General features: G+C 33.3%; 8 protein-coding genes across 8 annotated transcripts; 4 read left to right on the top strand and 4 right to left on the bottom strand.

The window, feature by feature from the left end:
• Positions 1-7: 7 nt before the first annotated feature.
• On the top strand, positions 8-4,249 carry EIN_408280 (protein kinase domain containing protein; the record flags this gene model as incomplete). The annotated part of the gene is made up of 1 exon (XM_004184877.1): positions 8-4,249. A coding segment is annotated over one exon (4,242 nt), but the record flags the coding sequence as incomplete, so codon positions are not given.
• A 100-nt stretch (positions 4,250-4,349) lies between these two features.
• Positions 4,350-5,558, bottom strand: EIN_408270 (hypothetical protein; the record flags this gene model as incomplete). Its single annotated transcript, XM_004184876.1, has 1 exon — positions 4,350-5,558. One exon carries the CDS (start codon positions 5,556-5,558, stop codon positions 4,350-4,352), a length of 1,209 nt encoding a protein of 402 aa, XP_004184924.1.
• A 4,554-nt stretch (positions 5,559-10,112) lies between these two features.
• Positions 10,113-10,862, top strand: EIN_408260 (hypothetical protein; the record flags this gene model as incomplete). The annotated part of the gene is made up of 1 exon (XM_004184875.1): positions 10,113-10,862. One exon carries the CDS (start codon positions 10,113-10,115, stop codon positions 10,860-10,862), a length of 750 nt encoding a protein of 249 aa, XP_004184923.1.
• Positions 10,863-10,927: 65 nt separating this feature from the next.
• Positions 10,928-11,657, bottom strand: EIN_408250 (vesicle-associated membrane protein, putative; the record flags this gene model as incomplete). Its single annotated transcript, XM_004184874.1, has 2 exons — positions 10,928-10,990; positions 11,034-11,657. 2 exons carry the CDS (start codon positions 11,655-11,657, stop codon positions 10,928-10,930), a joined length of 687 nt encoding a protein of 228 aa, XP_004184922.1.
• Positions 11,658-15,873: 4,216 nt separating this feature from the next.
• On the top strand, positions 15,874-16,827 carry EIN_408240 (cyclin-A3-2, putative; the record flags this gene model as incomplete). Its single annotated transcript, XM_004184873.1, has 1 exon — positions 15,874-16,827. The coding sequence occupies one exon, from the start codon at positions 15,874-15,876 to the stop codon at positions 16,825-16,827; it is 954 nt and encodes a 317-aa protein (XP_004184921.1).
• Positions 16,828-16,958: 131 nt separating this feature from the next.
• Positions 16,959-19,204, bottom strand: EIN_408230 (viral cathepsin, putative; the record flags this gene model as incomplete). The annotated part of the gene is made up of 2 exons (XM_004184872.1): positions 16,959-18,602; positions 18,647-19,204. 2 exons carry the CDS (start codon positions 19,202-19,204, stop codon positions 16,959-16,961), a joined length of 2,202 nt encoding a protein of 733 aa, XP_004184920.1.
• A 457-nt stretch (positions 19,205-19,661) lies between these two features.
• EIN_408220 (hypothetical protein) lies at positions 19,662-19,997 on the top strand (the record flags this gene model as incomplete). Its single annotated transcript, XM_004184871.1, has 1 exon — positions 19,662-19,997. One exon carries the CDS (start codon positions 19,662-19,664, stop codon positions 19,995-19,997), a length of 336 nt encoding a protein of 111 aa, XP_004184919.1.
• A 55-nt stretch (positions 19,998-20,052) lies between these two features.
• EIN_408210 (TBC/Rab gtpase activating domain containing protein) lies at positions 20,053-20,469 on the bottom strand (the record flags this gene model as incomplete). The annotated part of the gene is made up of 2 exons (XM_004184870.1): positions 20,053-20,301; positions 20,392-20,469. Coding segments are annotated over 2 exons (327 nt in total), but the record flags the coding sequence as incomplete, so codon positions are not given.

Below are 20,469 nucleotides of genomic sequence, written 5' to 3'. Positions count from 1 at the left end.
ACAAGACGGAGTGTGTATTGTTTGCAACAAAGCGGTACCAAATTGTAGTGAGTGTTTTGACAACAAATGTGTTTCATGTGAAGAGGGTTTTTATTTGAACTCCAATAATACATGTGAGTCTTGTGGTATTACAAATTGCACGACGTGTGAATTTAATGGGACGTGTGACATGTGCACTTTTGACAAAACACTCACCAAAAACATGACACAATGTAGTGAATGTGAAAGCAATGAAGGGTGTTTAAATTGTTTGTCCGACGTTGTCGGGTGTTCAGTATGTCGTGAAGGGTATTATTTGGTGGACCACTTTTGTGAAAGATGTGGAAATAAGTGCACAAGGTGCGACTCGAGTGGAAATTGTGTTCAATGTGAAACGGGTTATTCAACACAAAACGGAGTTTGTGTTGCATGTCATTATATTCAGAATCATTGTTCTACATGTGTTTCTTCAAGTGGGTTGTGTACTTCTTGTGATTTGGGGTATATGATCTTAAATACAAAATGTGAGGAGTGTGGTACTTATTATGAAAATTCTGATTATTGTAACACTACAAGTGTTCAACATTGCAAGGCAAATTATTTCATCAAGAATGCGCAGTGTGTCCAATGTTCCGTGATATACGGGTGTATGGAATGTAACGAAAACAACGAATGCATAAAATGTGACACGGAGCTGAATATGTTTAATAACAATGGTGTAATGGAATGTTCTTCAGATTGTAATGTTGATGGGTGCACGAATTGTAATATTGATGGTGTTTGTTCTCGCTGTGACACATCATATACATTAGACAAAGTAAACAACAAATGCATAAAATGTTGGGATTTATTCGACAACTGTGGAGTGTGTAATCAAACAGAGAAATCATGTGCAATTTGTGATTCAAATGTGTTCTATTTAGAGGAAGGTGTTTGCAAGCGGTGCTCAAACTCGATTTCCAATTGCGAAGAATGTTCAAACAAAAACGTGTGCATGCGTTGTGTTGGAAATTATCATGTCGTTAACGGGAAATGTGTCTCCATTTCATCGAACTTGAAAAACAGCCAAACCGATTGCACACGAGATCAATATTTCAATGTCACATGTGTTGATATTCCGTTTGATAGTTTTAAATATTCAGAGACTGAAATTATGAAGTGTGAAAGGCGTATGTTTGGATGTTCTTCGTGCCAATACAAAACAAGCACTTCCGCTGATTCTTTTGATTCAGATGCATTAGAGTGTTCTTATTGTAAAGCGGGATATGCCTTTGATTCGGAAAAGAATATGAAATGTATTGAAACAACAGAAATGATTGATGAAAAGGGCGTTCGAATTCATTGTCAAAGAGGGTGTGTGGGATGCACAACTACAGACAACTGTCCGTATGCAGACACTATCAAATTTACAGCAAGAAACTTTGAGAAAGTGACATACTCTCAACATCAAAAATGTAACGCATACCGTCGTGGATATGGTTGTGTCGAATGTTCAAGTTCTATTGTCACATCTGGAGTGTGTCTTGATTTCGAAAGAAACTCGACTTGTTCTGTGTTGAAAGAAGTAAATGGGGTAATATCATGTATTCAACCTATTGTTACAACTAAAGATCAAACAAAAAGTGATGACGGAAATTGTGAAATCACTTTATATGGCAGTTGCAAAAAGTGTGACATGTTTTATTATTTGGGCCACTCATCTCCTCAAGTTTGCTTGCTTTGTACTGAAGACAAGAGATGTGGATATTGTCAAAATTCTACAATATGTGAAGTGTGTGCCTCGGGCTATGTTTTACAAAACGGCACATGCGAAAATATTCTTCATTGCGCAGACCCACAGACAAACTGGTGCAATTTATGTGAGGATGGGTATTATCTTTCACGTGGGGTTTGTATAGAAAAGTCTGATAAAAACTGTGTTTTGTATAGCGAAAATGACGACACACTATGTCTTCTTTGTAAAAATGAATATTTGTTGTCCGATAAAAAGTGTGTTTCACCAAGCGATCACAATTGCGAGGTCATCGATTCAAAAACTTCGACGTGCATTAGATGCCAATTTGGGTATCAATTGGATGCTGCTATGAATTGTGTGGCAATTCCAACACCGCATTGTATTTCGTCTTTGAAATATGACTGTTTGAAATGCGACTTAACAACCAATATGGTTCGCGGTCCGTTGGGTGACATTGTGTGTTCCAATAATATTAGTGATGAAAAATGTTTGATTTTAAGTACAACGGGGTGCGTTCGATGTAAACCAGGATACTATATCAAGAACGGTAGATGTGTAGCGTGCAATCCAATGTGTCGTATGTGCGTGAGTCAACCCAACAATTGTGTGGCGTGTCAGTTTGGATATTATTACAACACTACTACCAACACTTGTTTATCTCTTGGTGATTTGATGGAGACATGCGAACTGTTTTTACCGAGTGGCGATAAGTGCAGTGTATGTAAATCTGGATATTACATGAATAATGGTGACTGTGTAAGGTGCAGTGATGCGTGTGAGAAGTGTATCACCAACTCCACTTTTTGTTTAACGTGCAATAAAGACAAAGGATATTACTATGACTTGGAAAGCACAACGACAACAAAGTGCAAACCCACTTCGTTGCTTCTCCACTGTTCATCGTCTGTTAGTGATGGGTGCAGTCTTTGTGAAACTGGATTTTATTTAAATTTGTATCACAAGTGTGTTCCTTGTATGGACAACTGCCAAAGGTGTGGTAATAGTTGGTCGTGTGAGACGTGTAAGACCACATTTGTGTTGAATTCCAACAATACGTGTATCGTATGGACTTCTATTAATAAGTGTGTATCATACTCTACTGAATATCAGACGTGTTCAAAGTGTTCATTTTCATATCGAGTGTCATCTTCTGGAAACAGTTGTGAGTACTCTTCTGGTATCACAATTGCATTGGTTGTCCCATTAGTCTTTTTTGTCATATTGTTTATTGTCGTTATATGTGCTCTGTTGTTGATGTACTTCCAGCACAGAGCTACAATAAAAGCGAAGGAGCTTCTTGTCAATAGTATTAAGATCACTGATGCAAAGATGTATGGCTTGACATTCACGCGATTTGGAGGAATTAAATCGCCGTTGGTTTGTTCAGAAACAGACATTGAAATTGCCACCAGCCAAGGGTACCAAATTCCAGTGAACAAATTAACACAAAAAACATTTCTAGTTGGGAATGACCGGAAAAGAAACGTCAAAGTCCAATTCACACAAAAAGAAGAAGAGAAATTCACTGTTGAGATCAATCCGTCGATAGTCACAATCAATAAGGGAATGGCTGTTGAGGTCATCTTAGCGGTGAAACCAATGTGCACATGCGATGTATCCTCTTCCATTCTAGTTTCTTTCCTTGAACTCAGAAAAGCTAAAATAGACCAAGTCGACTTGAATTTCCACTTTTCGACTGAAATTTCGACGCGCCTCGACCCGCAAGAAATTCAGAAATTACGTAAATTGGGTGAAGGCTCATTTGGGATTGTGTATGAAGGAATTTACAGAGGCGAGAAGGTTGCGATCAAGATGATCAAAGACATTCCCAACTTTTCATCGAATGGTGACGAGTTTGAGAAGGAAGTTCAAATGTTGGATAAGTTCCGAAGCGATTACATCATCAACTTCTTTGGTGCCGTATTTATACCTAAAAAGCGGTGTATGGTCACTGAGTTTGCGAAGTTTGGGAGTTTGCAAGATGTAATGAGACATCAAAAGAGAGATGAAATTGGTATGAATGTTAAAGTGAAGATGTTATTAGATGCTGCTAGGGGGATTGAGTATTTACACAACAACAGAATTATACATCGAGATATCAAACCAGACAATATCTTGGTCCTTTCATTAACCATCGATGAAAATGTCCTTGCAAAATTGACTGATTTCGGGACGTCGAGAAACATCAACGTGATGATGGGGAACATATCCTTCACAAAAGGAATTGGTACTCCTGTCTATATGGCGCCTGAAATTCTGAATAGGAGTTATTACAAAGAACCAGCGGATATATATTCATTTGCAATCACGATGCTCGAGACTATCACTTGGGAACACGCGTTCCCAAAAGAAGAGTTCAAGTATCCATGGAATGTTGCCTCGTTCATTTCAAGTGGAAAACGCCCAGAAAGTATTCGAACAATAGAAAATAAGAAGATGAGAGAAGTGATTGAAGCGTGTTGGGGGAATGACCCAGTTCAGCGTCTCCCGATCACTGCAATAGTCGAACAATTATCGCAAGTGTGGATGCAATAATAATATAGAGCTTTTGATTTGTTCTGTTCGATCTAAAAAACACAAAAAGCTATAACTTAATACTAAAAAGCCATGTAATGTTACAGTAACAACTTCTGATTTATTGGGTTTGGCACTGAGCTCCGGATTGACCTTCATCGTCATCGTCGGAATCGTCCCTGTTGTTGTACCCACCTCTTTCCTCAGTTGGAGCGCTCGATGGAATGAGTGTACATACGGTGGAACTCTCTTTTTTCTCGGGTACCACTTGGGTCTTTGGTAACAACTCTTTCAACTTGTCGATGTGCATTGAAATTTCTTGCAGTCTGGGCATCTTGACTGTAAAGTAGATATACAAATCGCCATGAGAAGATTGGTGCTTGATTGGGAAACCTTCCCCTGGGACTCTCATGAATGACTCGGGATCAATAATGTCCTTGGACTCAATGAATAACTCTCTACCGTCCAACTGTTTCAAAGTAAAGGAGAAACCAGTCAACGCCTCATTAAGTCCAACAGACTTTTCAACCAACAAGTTGTTCCCTTTTCGTGTATAAACGTTATGCGGATTCGTCAAAACAACAAAAACGATGTCACCAGGAATGATACCTGGAGCTTGATCAGACTCACCTGGGAACGATATTGCTTCTCGCTCTCTAGTCCCAGGTTGTACAATTACTTCTAATATCTTCTCTTCGTTGACAACTTTCGCTCCACGGCAAACCGGGCATCGATCCTTTTCGTCAACGTGTTCACCACGTCCTCTACAATCTGGGCATTCCTTCTCACTTTGCATAGCAAACATCCCTTGTCTGATCATTACATAAATACTTCCTCTGCCATCACATCTCTGGCACTTCTTCACATCCTTTCCACTCTTGGTGCCCTTTCCCTTACACTTTGAACACAAAACGTCGTGTTTGATTTTTCTCTTGAAGGTCTTTCCATTGTACAAATCCTCTAGAGAGCATTTGAGCGGGCTCTGGACAGTCTGGCCTTTGCGCGGACCTCTTGAACGTTGTTCAAAACCACCCATACCTGCCATACCAGGGAAAAATTGGGCAAAGATGTCGTTCATGTCGAAACCACCCATTCCACCTTCCTCTAACCCTTTCTTGCCGTACTTATCATACACCTCACGTTTGTCAGAGTCGCTGAGAACCGCATAAGCCTCCGCAACTTCTTTGAAATTTTCCTCGGCAACTGTATCGCCTGGATTTTTATCTGGATGGTACTTGATGGCCATCTTCTTATACGCCTTCTTAATTTGTTCAAGCGTCGCGTCGGTTGAGACGCCTAAAACGTCGTAAAACCCAGTTTCCTTTGGCATGTTCTCTAAAGTAAAATTGAAGTTTGGTCTTTATATTCATTATTTTAGGGTTTACATAAAACAACTTCCAGTTTTTTTGTCTGTTGCTCATAGAAAAATAGAATTATTAGGGTTTTTATTAAAGAAGCTTTGCTACAAATCAGTAAGACGTGGAGTCGACGTCTAAATGGTTTGGGTACTTTCCCGGTATTTTGAATGCATTTCTTGTAATGTTGAATCTTAGTAGCTAATGATTTAATAAGAAGCAATCCGAAAACCATACCGGATATCACACCTTTTGAAATACATCTTTTTATAACTAGAAGTTATTAATAAATCAAATGTTTGCCGTTATACACAATTATTTCTTTATTGTTTAAATGACGTGTTCTGGAGTTTGAAAGTGCAAAAGGCTGTTATAATATTTATTTTTTTTTTTGCTTAAACTTTGTGTTAAACTAATATTTGTTGTAAACAATATTGTGTTGAAATTTGTTCAATTCAAAAAATAGTTACATCAGAGCCGACAACCGTTCCTTATTGTCTGCAATTATGTTTTGTTTTTGAAAACGTTCATTATACACACCTAATCTTCAATTATCATTAACATATTATTTTTCCATTTTTTTACAATTCAATATTAAACACATTCTATTTATAATATTTATAATTTGATTAAACATTGTACCACAATAAAGTGTCCAATATAAAATAATTCATTTATGTGAAATTCAGTTTTATTATTTGTGGTTAAACATCAAATTTGAAAAGCATTTAGACGTGTTTTTTCTTAGTAAATAAATACAGATATAGTCAGTCTGAAAACGTTGTCCGCTCTCCAACGTTGTCCAGGCATTTTTGGACCATCAAAACTGGAATATTTCGGGAAACAATTCGAAAAAATCCCAAAACATCGTTTCATAATTTTTACCGGGATTTGATCGTTTTTACCTAATTCCTAAATTTTTCAACATATTTTTGTGTAAAATTTTGTCAAATGGACAACGTTTTTAGACAGACTTTAGAAGAATTATTGGTTGTCAAAGAAAAAGTGGTTGTCATAAAAATAATGTTATTAAAAACAAAAAAATCGATTGTTTTTTCAAAAATTCTTCCAGTGTACTGAGTAAGTCGATTATCAAATGAAATAATAAATATTAACTAATTTGTTTTAGGCTATTATTTAAGGCATTAAACAAATGTTAATAATGTTAATATTTTAAACTTTTAACAATAATAAAAATTATGTATTTGAAAAAGACTTATTAAATGACGTATATTTGTGTTTTTTGGTGAACCCAACAACAGTAAAAGATATAGACAATGAAAACAATAATCAGAACAAAACGTTTGGTTAATTTGAACACAATAACAGTTTTCATAACGAAATGTCATATTTGTAATTTAGCGTCATATTACACGTTGTTTATCAATGAATGCCTTATGATTAATTATTTGTTTCAACGTTATAAATACACAAATTTGATAATCGTGATTATTGCTTGTTTGATTTACGCATCCTCAACTTATTCATAATACATTGCACATCCCCAACATCAGTTCATTTTATATCATGACGACAAGGTTCAGTCGGTTTTGATTTTGAAGATGAGTAAAATCTTTTTGTGGTTTTTCTGTTTTTATATAAAAATAGTCTTTTTGAAATTTTTCATCATTTTGACACCCACTTTCTGAAAAATCAATCCAAACTACCACAGGCTTCCCGTAAATTTGCTTGTTAAAAAACTAACAATTTATAATTATTAAAAATGAATATATAAAAAAACTTTTTTATACTCGTGACAACTACAGGTATGGTAAAAACCCATCGATTTGTCTTAAACCCCTCAAACTTCAAAGAAATTAATTATCCCGAACAAGTAGGATATAAAAATGGACAAAAAAGTGTTGTCCATTTATTTATAACAAAAACAAAATATAAAAATAAAAACCATAAAAAACTACATTTGTTTATAACTGTTCAATACATGATCATAACAAGTTGCGTCTCGTGTAAAACCACAAGAAGTGACATCGGAGAACAAGTTTCAACAACGCGTTTGTGGAGTTGGCTTGCAATCGTCATCCGAAAATGTCGTTTCTAAATATAAAATATTTTTTTCTGGTTTCGACCAATCAATTGACGACTTGAGGGGTTTTAGAAAACTATAGGAGTTTCGTTCCGACATGTACTTTTTTTATGACAACCACTTTTTCTTGCATCTGTAATCTTACAGATAGAGTATTTAATGGGTGCCAGAAACTAAATGGGTGCCAAGAAATTAGAGGATTGATGTAAAAATACGGGTTTTATTTTATTTGTTTTTTATTTGTTTTTTTTTCTTGATAATAATTAACATGAAATGGGTGCCAAACTCATTTCATGTCTTAAAATAATTCTGGCACCCAATAAGTTTCTGGCACCCCATAAATACTCGATCTGTATATATTTCAGCCCAAATTCCAAATTCAATGATTAAAAGTATAATCAAAAAATATAAAGTCAGTTGTCTTATTAACAATACAGGAGGCAGAATAATTACTTGACAAAGAATAAATTGATTGACAAAAAGATGATTGGCCAAAATGCCTTAATAATGATTTTTGATTAGCTGTTTTAGGTTTATTTTTTCGGGAATTACCACTCATTCTATTTTTATAATTAGAAATAACTTGACAAAGACTAAAAACAGCGTTTTATTTTTCCAAAAACAAAAAAAATGAAACTGAACTCGATTAATAAACGTCTTTTCGAACAATTCAGTTCTGGATCTCCTCCAATTCGCCAATTGTGAGTTTGAAAGGCTCGAGACTCTATTTAATCGCGTCAATGTTACTGCCGTAGACTTGGTGATCTCCATGGTATAATACATGGAAGTTGTCACAAATACTGGCAATTTGAATTTTTAGAATGGAATGTGTTACCATGAGTTTCCCGAAAACTCGATTTGCTATAACAATTCATTGATATGACTGACCAACACCGAAGTTCCAATGGAAGAAAAAAGCTTTTTTACTCTTCCTTTACAAATCAAATACGGAAACTGTCGCTATTTCATCGGGCGGAGCAAAGAGTCGTTTAATGATTGCTGCATTTGAAAACATATTAGAAAATGCACTAAACTCTTCAATTGGACGACTTCTGGTGTGTTTCTAAAAGCACGGCAAGTGCTCTTAATGTCACAAAACTTTCACTTTATAAAGTAGAAACAATCGCCTCAACGTGCTCTCTTCCCGACGCCAATTTAAAGAATAATGAATCTTCACAAAACACAAAAGAACATTTCCCGCATTCTAAACAATTTTTTCTGTAAATTGTGACTTCTTTGTTGCTTTGGGTTTTATTTCTTCTGTGACTTTCATAATTATCCTCTCCATCTTGGTGTGTTTTTTTCACTCCACTTTTTGGGGGGTTTTGAACACATTTCAAATTCCAATTACTCGGTTATGAACTGAAGAGACATGATATCTCAAGATTGGTCGATATCATGTCTAAAAATAGAGTATAAAACAACAGTTTTTATCGGATTATAATTCTTTTTATGCTTTTTTTCAAAATATTTTTCAATTTTTTAAGGTCAAGCATTACCGTTATAATTATTACTCAAATTCCTACTTATGGCAAAACCGAGTTTATGGTAAAACAACTGAAATAATTTATTCGAGAAATGTAAACAAAATCCCCTAATGATGGTTCTCAAACCTTAATAAAAAATACTCTGAAATTTAAAAATAGAATTTTGTCATCCCTTTTTTCTTTGTCAAGTGATTTTTCTGCCTTTTGTAATTCATTATTAATTTTTATATTATAAAAACTAAAAAATAGGAATTTGAAAAAATAGGAAAAATAATGAGTGTTTCGATTATTTTCCTTAAATATTCCAAAAATAATAATTCACAAATTTGTTCCGACATTCACCGACTAAAAATAAAAATAAAAAACAAATTCTATATTTTATAGCAATACTTGTTATTAACAATTATAGTTTTTTAATATATTACTATAACAAAAAGTTTTATTAAATTCTTATAATATATATATATTAATTGTATTTTAGTTATAACAGTTATTGTTTGAATTAATTGCTTTTAATTATAAAATTTATTAAACGATTATAAACTCATTAAGTGTTATAATCATAGTTTTCGTTCGAGTTTTTAAATTTATAACCAAATACAATACTTATATATTTTTTAACTATTAAATAATTAATAATAAACTATATATTTTCAATAAGTTAACAATTTTTTCAATGTTTGAAAACTTTTAAAGAGATGTAATAATTTTAATCTAAAATTTCCAGATAACATATATTTTTTTCTATTAAAATAGTTAAAAAATATTTAAAGACATACTTCAACTTTTTTATCTTTTATCTAAAAATTCATACAAAAAATTTCGACGTTTTCCTGTTACTGTCCAAACTTAGTGCCCGTTTTTTTCACAACAAAAATGTTTTGAATTGTCCGAATAACTATTCATAGTTATATATAATTATTTAAATATATTATAAATTACTCATTACTAAATCAAAGAGTATAAAGAACTTGAAGAACTTGTAAATCCAAATCACAATGGCAGATAAACCAGCAGACAAGGCCGAAGATAGACAATTCATCCTCCAACGCCCAGAGCGCAAAAAACAAGACGATGGAAAAATCTATATTGGAGCGCTTCCAAACATAGCTCAGATCCTTTACGAAATTAGTGACCTTCTCGAGGCAAAAAATAAACCATGTGTGGTGGTTAGAGGCCTCGGACGTGGAGCCACATCAACTCTGAGAATCATGGAGATTGTTCAGCACACAAAACCGTATCATGCCGTTGTTAAGACAGACCTCTTCAGAGGAGAGAACGTCTTTGTGTGTGAAGCTGACAAGAAAGAAGTCAAAATTCCCAAGTTAATGACTTCAGTGGAGGTTACATTCTATATGCAAAAACCCGAAAATGTAAAAGCTGAAGAGTACTTTGCACCACTCTCTGATGATCAGCTTGAGGTATTTAAGAACAGACCAAAACGTGTACCAAGAAGAACAGCTGGTTACGTCAGAAATGGTAATCGAAGATTTAACGATAGAAGAGAAGACAGAAGAAACGCACCAGAGAAGAAAGAAGAGAAAGAAGAAAAGCCACAAAAGGAGGAGAAACAAGAGAGACAGCAAGAAGAGAGAAGAGAAGAGAGACCACAAGAGGAAAGACGATACAAAGGTTCTGCATATCCAAGAAGTGGAAATTCGGGTTACAGAAATCAAAGATATGACAGACCAAGATATGGAGGTGACAGAAACAATTACGGCCGTTATGAGGGACATTATGAAAAGTAAATTATGCACTTTTTGACTTCGTTTTTTGGTCTTACAAAAGAATACTTCTATATATATTAAATTGTTTAGTTTCTGCACTTCTCGAACGTTATGCCACATGCGCCCCATATGATCAAAAAGGTGACAACCTTGCGATGAATTAGTTGCGATATAAATTGTCATATAACAAACAATGATGAGAATGAACAGAAGAAAAAACATTTTTGATGTGGTCAAAAATGTTCTTTGCCGAAGAAGTTTCGAGTCGTTTTCTTTATCAATCGTCGTTTGGAGGAGCATTTTGGCTTGATCATGAAGTTCGTCAAGACGCGTGTCGTTATCAATGAGCATAGATATATCATCGTTAGTGCGAGTAATTATTTCGCCCTGTGGATTGTCTAGTACAGTCACAGTAATTGTATTGTTGTCATTGGCATGTTTCATTTTCTGTTTAACAAGAACGGAAAATGTCGGATTGAAGGCGCGTTCGAGACAGTGTTCATATTGCCCACGTTCATACATTTTTGCAAAAGACGAGGAAACGTCCTCTAAAAAGTCGAAACAACGATCGGTTGGAAAATTCGTACCCGTCACAGCAATTGTGATGAGCTGTGAAGTTTCTTGAATATGGGAATGTACATGTATTATTAAATTATCTTGGCGAATTACAGACGTCGGTTGGTCGCCAACTTTCTTTGTAATTTCGTGTAACACACTGTCAAGTTTGGGAATTGAAACTTCAGCGTAATCAGCAAGAATATTGTCTTTTGTTGCCACACATGCGTATATAATCACCTCACCTGGTTCATATTCCATTATTTATATATTTTATTTTTTTAGTTCTTTTCATATTTAAATAGGTTTGTTTCTACTTTTAATTCATGTTTAATTTGAATAAAATGAAAATTTGAGTATTAATTATATAGCATTTAAAAGGTTTTTATATTATTTGATTGTGTGTTGACCAATAGATGACATCCTTTTCTTGGGTTTGTTCTTTTAAATACATAAGTAATTACGTGTACTTTCATGTATTTACAAGTTAATAATTGTAAATTCATGAACTTCCCACAATTTGATATTACAATGAAAATATCATTGTTAAATAAGAAAAATGTATGAAAAAATATAATTATTAATTATTAATAATTTTATAATTTATCATTCAACTCTAAAAATAAGAGTTGAACAAAATTCTACTAAAAAGAATGAACATGTTTATAATTATTGAAGAAGTTTTCTTTTATTTTGATAAATAATTAAGTTGTTCAATAAAAGTTAATACAATATAATTTGTTTGTATCGGGGTTTATAATTTTAACAGACAGTGTAATTACTCTGCCTTATGTAAAACTTTGCCTTAATTCAAAATTATTATGGTTAATTTTAAAATTTAATAAACTATAATCTAGTTTAATAATTTCTAACCAAAAACATAGCAATCTATTTTGGTTTTAATTTATTAAAAAGGTTTCTATTTACTAATCTTTATAATTAAAGACTTGCATAAAGCATAGTTTTATATAAGGTAAAGTAACTATATAATTTTTTTTAGTCACACACATTGACTTTTTAAAAATTCAAAACAAATTAAACATTTTATAAATCCAACATTTTAAATTAAAAATTTTTCGAATTTGTAAATGTTTTATGATTGAAAAAATCTTTTATAATATATTAAAAGTTTTTAATATAATATATATTTTAACAATATACATATTTAACAAAAAATATAATAACAATAAAAATTATATATAAATAGAGAACGACCATTTTGATGTCATTTACTAAAGCCAGAATTATGGAATTTATAGTTTGATAATTGATAGAATAATCTTATTTATATAGTGTGACTGTCAAAATAGCTATTTATATCCATTTATCTATTTTATGTTTATGAAACAAACGAAAAACCCAAATTATTGAGAGCCAATAAAAGAAATACAACACATTTCCTTTTTTCAAGTTCACACATTGGTATTTATTATCAATCTTGTTTCTTGTATAAAATAATTGTTTGTTTCCTTTCAACATAATTACAAATGAAAAAATATACATGGTTTCCAAAAATTGATTTTTAATTTTGTTTTTAAAAAATATAATTTTAAATATCAAACATATTTTTTTTCAATTAATATTTAAATTTCTTTGATTTTTTGACATTTGATTAGATTCTGGCTTCCAAATAATACTCGACGTGAATTTGAAACACGTTTATTATTGTATATTGTTTTATTTTTTAATTTCTTTTCAAAGATGTTATTATCATATATCCAAGTACTGGTCTGAAACCAAATCAACTATATTAATGAATAATTTAATATCAATAAAAAAATTATACTATGAAACAATGATCTTGCTTTAATAGTTAAATGGTTGATATTTATATTTTTAATGTGAAAAGGGGAAAGTTAATGGAAATTAATTGTGAATTGTTTTAAAATCTCATGAAACATTTTGTTTCAATGCAAAATTGCAAATCCCTTTGATTTGAATATCTACTGAACAGTCTTATTATTGGTTGATCATTTTAATTATCCAATTGATATTAACTTCAAATGGGGTTGATATTTTTAAAAATGTTTTTAAAAATAAATGAAATTTTATTGGAAATGATCCATATAGTTCTCTTTGATTTAAAAATGATTACAATTATACCAAATATAGTATTAAAGTTTTTTGTTTCTAAGCAATTGAAAATTAATATAAAAAAAGGGAAAATTGGTTTATGAAAACCAAAATCCACTCCTTCACTACACTTTTTTTATTAAAAAAACAGAATCTACAACAGAAAGTCCAGTAAATAATCAATTGTTGACATTTTAGAATTCACATAATTCTGTTGAACAGAAGCAACTTTGAAACACTTTGTAAACTTTTCTATTTAAACCACTTTAATGATCTCCAAAAGTGAAATGTCCTACCTATTGTTGAACACCCTCTCTACCTATGAGCAGAAAACTCAACCCCAAAAAAGGTTAAGCCTTACTCTTAAAAAGAAATCTCCTTGTCCTTGTTGTGGAAAACAGACACTTTTTAGTGGTCACTGTTTTGAAATCCCAAGTATTGTCTTTAGTTCCAAAGACATTCGTTCCGACAAGGAATAACAGTTGTTATTAAATATACATATATCATACTTAGTAACAACTTGACTAGATACCTTTCTTTTTTAATCAATATGTTATTATTTTACTTTGAAGTACTAAATTACTCAAAATCAATTTTATATGATTAATAATTTTTATATTATAATTTGAACATTACTTAAATATTCAATTTTATATTAATATAATAATTACAGATTGTATTATTAAAGCTATATTCATGTTTTTTTATAAACTTATTTTCTTGATAATTTTAATGAAAGTGACTTCCCAATGTGTGCAAGTTAAGGTATAGTTCATTCATAATATTTTATCAAAAAATAAAATTATTCATTTTTTGAAATTTTGAAAAAAAAGATATTTTTGGTTTAATTATTAATTATAATTTTGAAGTTAATACTAAACTATACTTTAACTTTCACACTTCAAATACAATAAATTTAGCAACAATTTCGGGGAAGCGACCAAATGGAAATTATCGAAGGACCAGTTCTGGACAACAGTACACATCGATTTGTAACAATGAACTGCACCTTTTAAACAGACTATTTGTTATTGTTTGCTATAAAATGGCACAGAGAAAAACTTAATGTTTGTCATACTTCTTCTTGTCACTTTGAATTACGCTGAGACAAGAGACATCGACAATTATTCACGTTTATAAACAAAAAAGTTTTTACATTAAACACATAGACAAACCATTACCCAATTTTTATATTTAATTTGCTTTTTGTAGTTTATTAATTCAAGCAACAAAGGGTTGTCTGTTTTGTGAAACAATTTTGAAACGAATAACATTTTAAAATAAAATGTTTTTCAACTGAAATTTAGTCTTGCACGCCCTTTCCCTGTAAAAAAGACAAAAAATTTTAACTTGCACGCCTTGGGGAAGTCACTTTAATATAAATTTTATTATTTTTTCCAGTTCCTCCTTCCTAAAGTTAAAAGCCCAATAATTTTTGATTTTTTTATATAAAAAACAAAAAACTAAGAAAGAAAAACACTTTAATAACATTTATAATAACAATAATAAAAAACAGTTTTTTAAATAAGTCAAACCTTTTATAGAAATGCATAATCATCTGATTTTTCCATGTAATTGGCAATTTTGTTTATTTGGTAACAAATAGAAACAAAATAATTTATATTTCTAAAACAAACAAAGGGAAGAATGGAACACATCTATAACCAAGAAACAATTAAGAAAATAATAATCAGCAACTTGAAAAAAAATCATTATTATATTTAGTTAATTATTTTTAGATCCCAAATCGACTTTACACAAAATCACTTTTTTTTACCAGAATAATCATTCAAAAAATCAAACCTGATCACAACTTTGCTGATCGAAAAATGTTCCACATCAGCAATGCTCTGATTTGATCATAAAATAAAACTCACAACAGTAACAAACTGGGAAAAGTACATTAAAAAGCAAAAAAAAAGAAAGCCACCGCAAAATACCACTACACCCACTTTTTTCTTTTTTCCTAAAAAAGATGACAAAAAGACCACGTCAGAAACCATTAAGTGATAAAAGTCAGTTTATAGCAAGACAGGCCTCAGAAAAAAAACGCCAAAAAGTCCGATTATATCCCGTATCAATACGAATTTTTATTGCTAACATCCCATTTTTCAACCGAAAAAAAAGAAAAAAGAAACTGGAGAACACTCGAATCTTCTCTTGTGTTCGAATTAAGAAAGAACATTTTCGCAAAAAGAATGAACCAAAAAGTCTACCAAAAAGAGAATGAAAAAAACAATCCAAGGTATAGTAAGTAATAGTTTTTTATAGCGTTATAAATAGCTTTTGTCATGTGTGACGCGTCAAAGAGTTGGTACATCTAGTTTCGAATGGTTTGCGATTAGTTTGTATGTGCCACGAATACTTGTTTAATGGATCAAGACCTTGAAAAAAAAGTAAACCGATGTGTGCCCAAGACAGGGTATCAGTTGTTCGCGAGCCCAAAAGCGCGTTCACACCCGTCGAGTTGTCAATTCATTGTGTTGTAGTTGAGGCAGAGAAGAAGCACAAGATCACCACCGAACTCCAAGACTTCTGTCGGTACCTTCAAATCAGGCAGACACAGATGCCGCAGCCAAACCTTGACATCGCAACGCCTTTCATGCGCCCACAACTTGTTGATTGGCTGTTCAAAACGTGTGACTTTTTGAAGTTTCACAAGAAACTTGTCTTCCAAGCACTTACCTTGGCAGACTCCTACACTACACGAACTCCTGTCGATGGCGACGAACTGGGGCTTGTTTTCTTGACTTCCCTTTTCAGCGCAGCAAAGTACGACGCCATTGCCATCAAGCTGAACGACGTTTTGAAACTCTGTAATTACAAGTACAATAACAAAGAAGTGATTCAAATGGAGATGAAAATTCTCACATCTGTGTCCTACAAAATGGATAACCCTACTCCTTTCGACTTCCTTTGCTTATTGTGGGAAGCTGTCGGGTACCCGACTTTTGTTTATGGAAAACAGAACCATCCAGTCGTCGAGGCAAGCGTGCTCTTCTTGGAAGTGATGTCTTTGGATCCAATTTTCTTAACAAACACACCATCTTCAATGGCGGCATCCGCCTTCTTCTTTGCACGTGATTTATGTCACTTTACGCAGCTCTGGGAATCCCTTCAACAAAAGTGTCTGTTTCTGAGAAAGAGTGATGTCAAAGATGTTGCCCTTGACTTTGTCCCGAAGATGAGGTTCTGTCTCGAGAACGCAGAATCGATGGGATTTAAACCATGCGCAGACTTTGCCCATGTCATCAATGCCCATAGGCTCGACCACATGAACTGCGTTAAGCACATCACGTCCAGGAGCAGTAAAGCCATGTGCTTCTGGGATACCAACGACCTTAGGAACTTCGACTAAACTGTAATTTACTGTTTTTTTCTTAAGAGTTCCGAAATCTTTAATACAAAAGATTGGAGATTGTGTTGATCGTATCAAATAACACTCGATATTTTTGGGAAAGATAAATAAAAGTATACAAGTTGTTTACATTAAAAAAAGTTCATCAATATAGTGGAGATACCAATGATGATGTACAGCGAAAGGACTGCTGTGTCCGACTTCAAATAGCACTTCCCTTTGTACGGAAAGTAATTCTCTTTGCACACCTCACATTCATAAGTCGTGAGATCGCACAGCTGGCAATTCCCTTTGCATGAATTCGAGTAGCAAGAACCGTTGTAGAGCACATAAGCAAATTCACACGCCACACACTCAGTGTCAAGCGCGTTGCATTCAGTGCACTTGTCCCGACACGTTGGAACGCACTTTGTTTGTGAGAGTTTGTAGAATCGCTGGCACGAGTAGCATACTTGTGTGATTCTATCGCACGTTTTACACCCTTCGGGACACGTGACCATACAAATGGAGCCTTGCAGCACAGAATTGTCTTTACACTCTTGGCAGATTTGCAGCTCTGAGTTACACGTTTTACACGACTCGGTACACGCAAATCTGCACCCATGATCATGAAGTTCATACAACGCATTACATGATGTGCAGTACATTGTTGTTCTATCACACGTCTTACAGTTGTCTGGACATTGGAACACACACTTGTCATCTTCTAATATAGCTCCATTTTTACAAGTGTAACACTTCGTTAACTCTTTATCACAAGTCAGGCAATCTTCTGGACATTCTGTTGAGCACATCCCGTTCTTGTCCAACAGTGAAAAGTGTCCACACTCGATGCATTTCCCAGTCGTTGTATCACATTTCAAACAATAGGGATCGGCAACACAGAAATAGGCTTGAATGATGTAATTTGTGGCTTCCTTTCCAGTCGCTTGTTGCCCAACCCCACACAAATTTGTCATTGACACCCTCATATACCCTTCCTCCCCCCAGTCTCCCCAATAATTTCGAATAATAAAATACTCCTCTCCAGATGGTTCAGTCCCATACCCAACAACAATTACATTAGCCAATTGTAATGTCTCGTCGCTACAATTCATATACAAAACACCGCCTTTATAGCCCTGAATGCCGTCATCAACTCTAATGGTACTAATAAAGGGACCATAGACCAACAATATCGTTTTCAAGTCTTTTGATGAATCGGTAGACGCAAAGGTGATGATGTTCTTGACAATGCCGAATGGGGTTTTTCCCTCTGTGACACATGTGCTTCGGTTACATCGAGAATACACTCCGTTGGTATCCGTAAACTCCCCATTTCCGGTGTAAAAGTATTGGTTCCCGTTGAGTAACAATTCTTTGGGGTCGCCACCACAACAACCATTTGAACTCCAAACACAGTCGAACAATGGGAAAGGATCTGCTTCAATTCTCAGAGATGTTTTATTGTAAAATAGAATCGACGCCATCTCTATTGCCGAAAAGACGTAGCACCCATCACATCCCACATATGTATTATCTGTACAGTAATTATCTTTGTTGGTGTTTCCTTCGTTATTCAGGGTGTATTTTCCACACCGTGAAAAGTTGAGAGGAAACGATTTCAATTTTGGAAGAATAGGGAGTGGCGTTGGGTTCGTCGATGGGACTTGCATTTTCGGGTTTGTGCAAAAGAGCTCGTTTGGTAACATATCACTGTACTGTGTAACTCCAAAAACAGCAGCGTTTTCTGTTTTTCTTAATAAATTGTAAGTACGGTAAAGACTTAAAGAGCGCTTCAGTTTAGTTTATCACAAACATAAAAAATGAGAAGACAAACTGCAAATTGTTTATTGCGAAGTATTTCTTCTTCTGGTGAGGAATACGTCTTATTGTAAATAGTAAGAAAGTCGTTCCATAAAACATCGTCGGGAAGGTCTAAATCAAAAGGGTCGTCATTGCTTGACGACGAAAAAGTATTTTCCGAAGATGTGTTTGTGGAATTAGATTCACTACTTTCAGAAGGAATTGTACCATTGCTATAATCTGATGAATTACTCGACAACGAACTTTCGCTTTCATTTGAAAAAGAGTCTTCACTTGTGTGATTTGAAACTGATTCACTCCCATTAGAAAATGATGTAGAGTTGGAACTTGATACACTTTCATCGGTAAGAGAATCAGAAGAATATGTTGGTGTATCATTTGATGTAACGTCCTTCTCCGACGAAGTGACACTCATGTTTTCAGAAGAGCTCATTGAAATTTCAGGCACATCATTACCTTTTATTTGGAACTTATCGCATTTTGTTTTATCGGTTAAATTTTCAGAATTTTTATCAGCGATGACCTGGATTACACACACAACCGACACAAAGAGGATCCACTTTTTAAACATAATTGTATCAATTAAAGTTCGTATCAAAAAATTTGTATAGTAATTTAATTAATTTAGTATAATACTATAACGATAATTTGTTTTAATAAAAACTATTTTTTTTGATAAGGTGTAAAAAGATACTTGTTGAAAGAGAGATTCATAAAAATAATATGATGTTTTTAAATTATAAACTATTTAATTAATTACCAACTTTTTTAACTTAAAAATTTGAACCAGAATAATTTATAAATATTACAATTGTATTATTTACTAATAATGAAACCAATTTTTTTAATTGAATTTTTTTTATTTTACAAAAGATAATACATAAAAAACGATTGAAATAACTATAAAAGTATAGTAATATAGAAAACTAAAAAATAGAATAAACAATTAAACATTAAATAAGAACAAAAACAAAAAATCAAAAAAACAAAAATCAAACGAACGAACTCAAAAGTATAATTTATAAGGGATGCAAGTTTTGATGTTATTTTTCGTGGTGTTTTTGATGGGAGTGCGTGGGAGTAGCGACGATGATGGACAACATTTGACAATCGAACAACGGATGGCTGATATAGCGAAGATTAGACACATGCTTCGACACGTGAGGAACCATCATAGGCGTGTGATTCCACGTTTGGTGCACCGCCATCATTGCGGTATAACGGGATGTAATTATCTCTTCACAAAAGTTGACAGAGCTGAAGATGAGATAGCCATGTTGACAAAAGAAATCAACAACTTGATCGACAAAGAAGAAGCGCCAAGCAGGTGTATGCGTTGCAAAAAAATGAGAGTATCAAAGTAAGTCGTCTTTTATCTTTTGTTTTCAAACACTTTTTTGTCTCAAAAGAGAAGAAAAATTATTTAGGTATCGGATCATCTTTTAAGAATTCAGACAATTCATTTGGTTGCGAGATGTGCATGAATTCTTGCATCAACAAGTCCGCATCAAACACTATTTCATCCCCAATTTGATTGCCAAGACTCTGAAACAGCATAAACAAATCATCAAAGTCCATTTGATTGTCTATTATATCATCCGCGTATTCCTTAATGATCGCAACAACTATGAAATAATAAAACTTCGAGCTTGGAAACGCAAACACCGCCTTATTGTTATCTCGTTCAACTATTTCATGATAAATATATTAAAATTGAATTATATATGTAATAAAATTTATAGATAAAGAAAAACAAACATCCCAGATTCTAAAGATGTACTTGTCATCTATGAAACGTCTAAACAAAAGGACAATCCATTTGTATGCAAAGACAAA

Source organism: Entamoeba invadens (assembly GCF_000330505.1).
Source record: "Entamoeba invadens IP1 unplaced genomic scaffold scaff_1105074726225, whole genome shotgun sequence".
In the NCBI taxonomy this organism is placed as follows: Eukaryota; Evosea; order Mastigamoebida; family Endamoebidae; genus Entamoeba; species Entamoeba invadens.
Note: the sequence above shows the minus strand (reverse complement) of the source record. Positions and strands in the feature narration are given on the sequence as shown.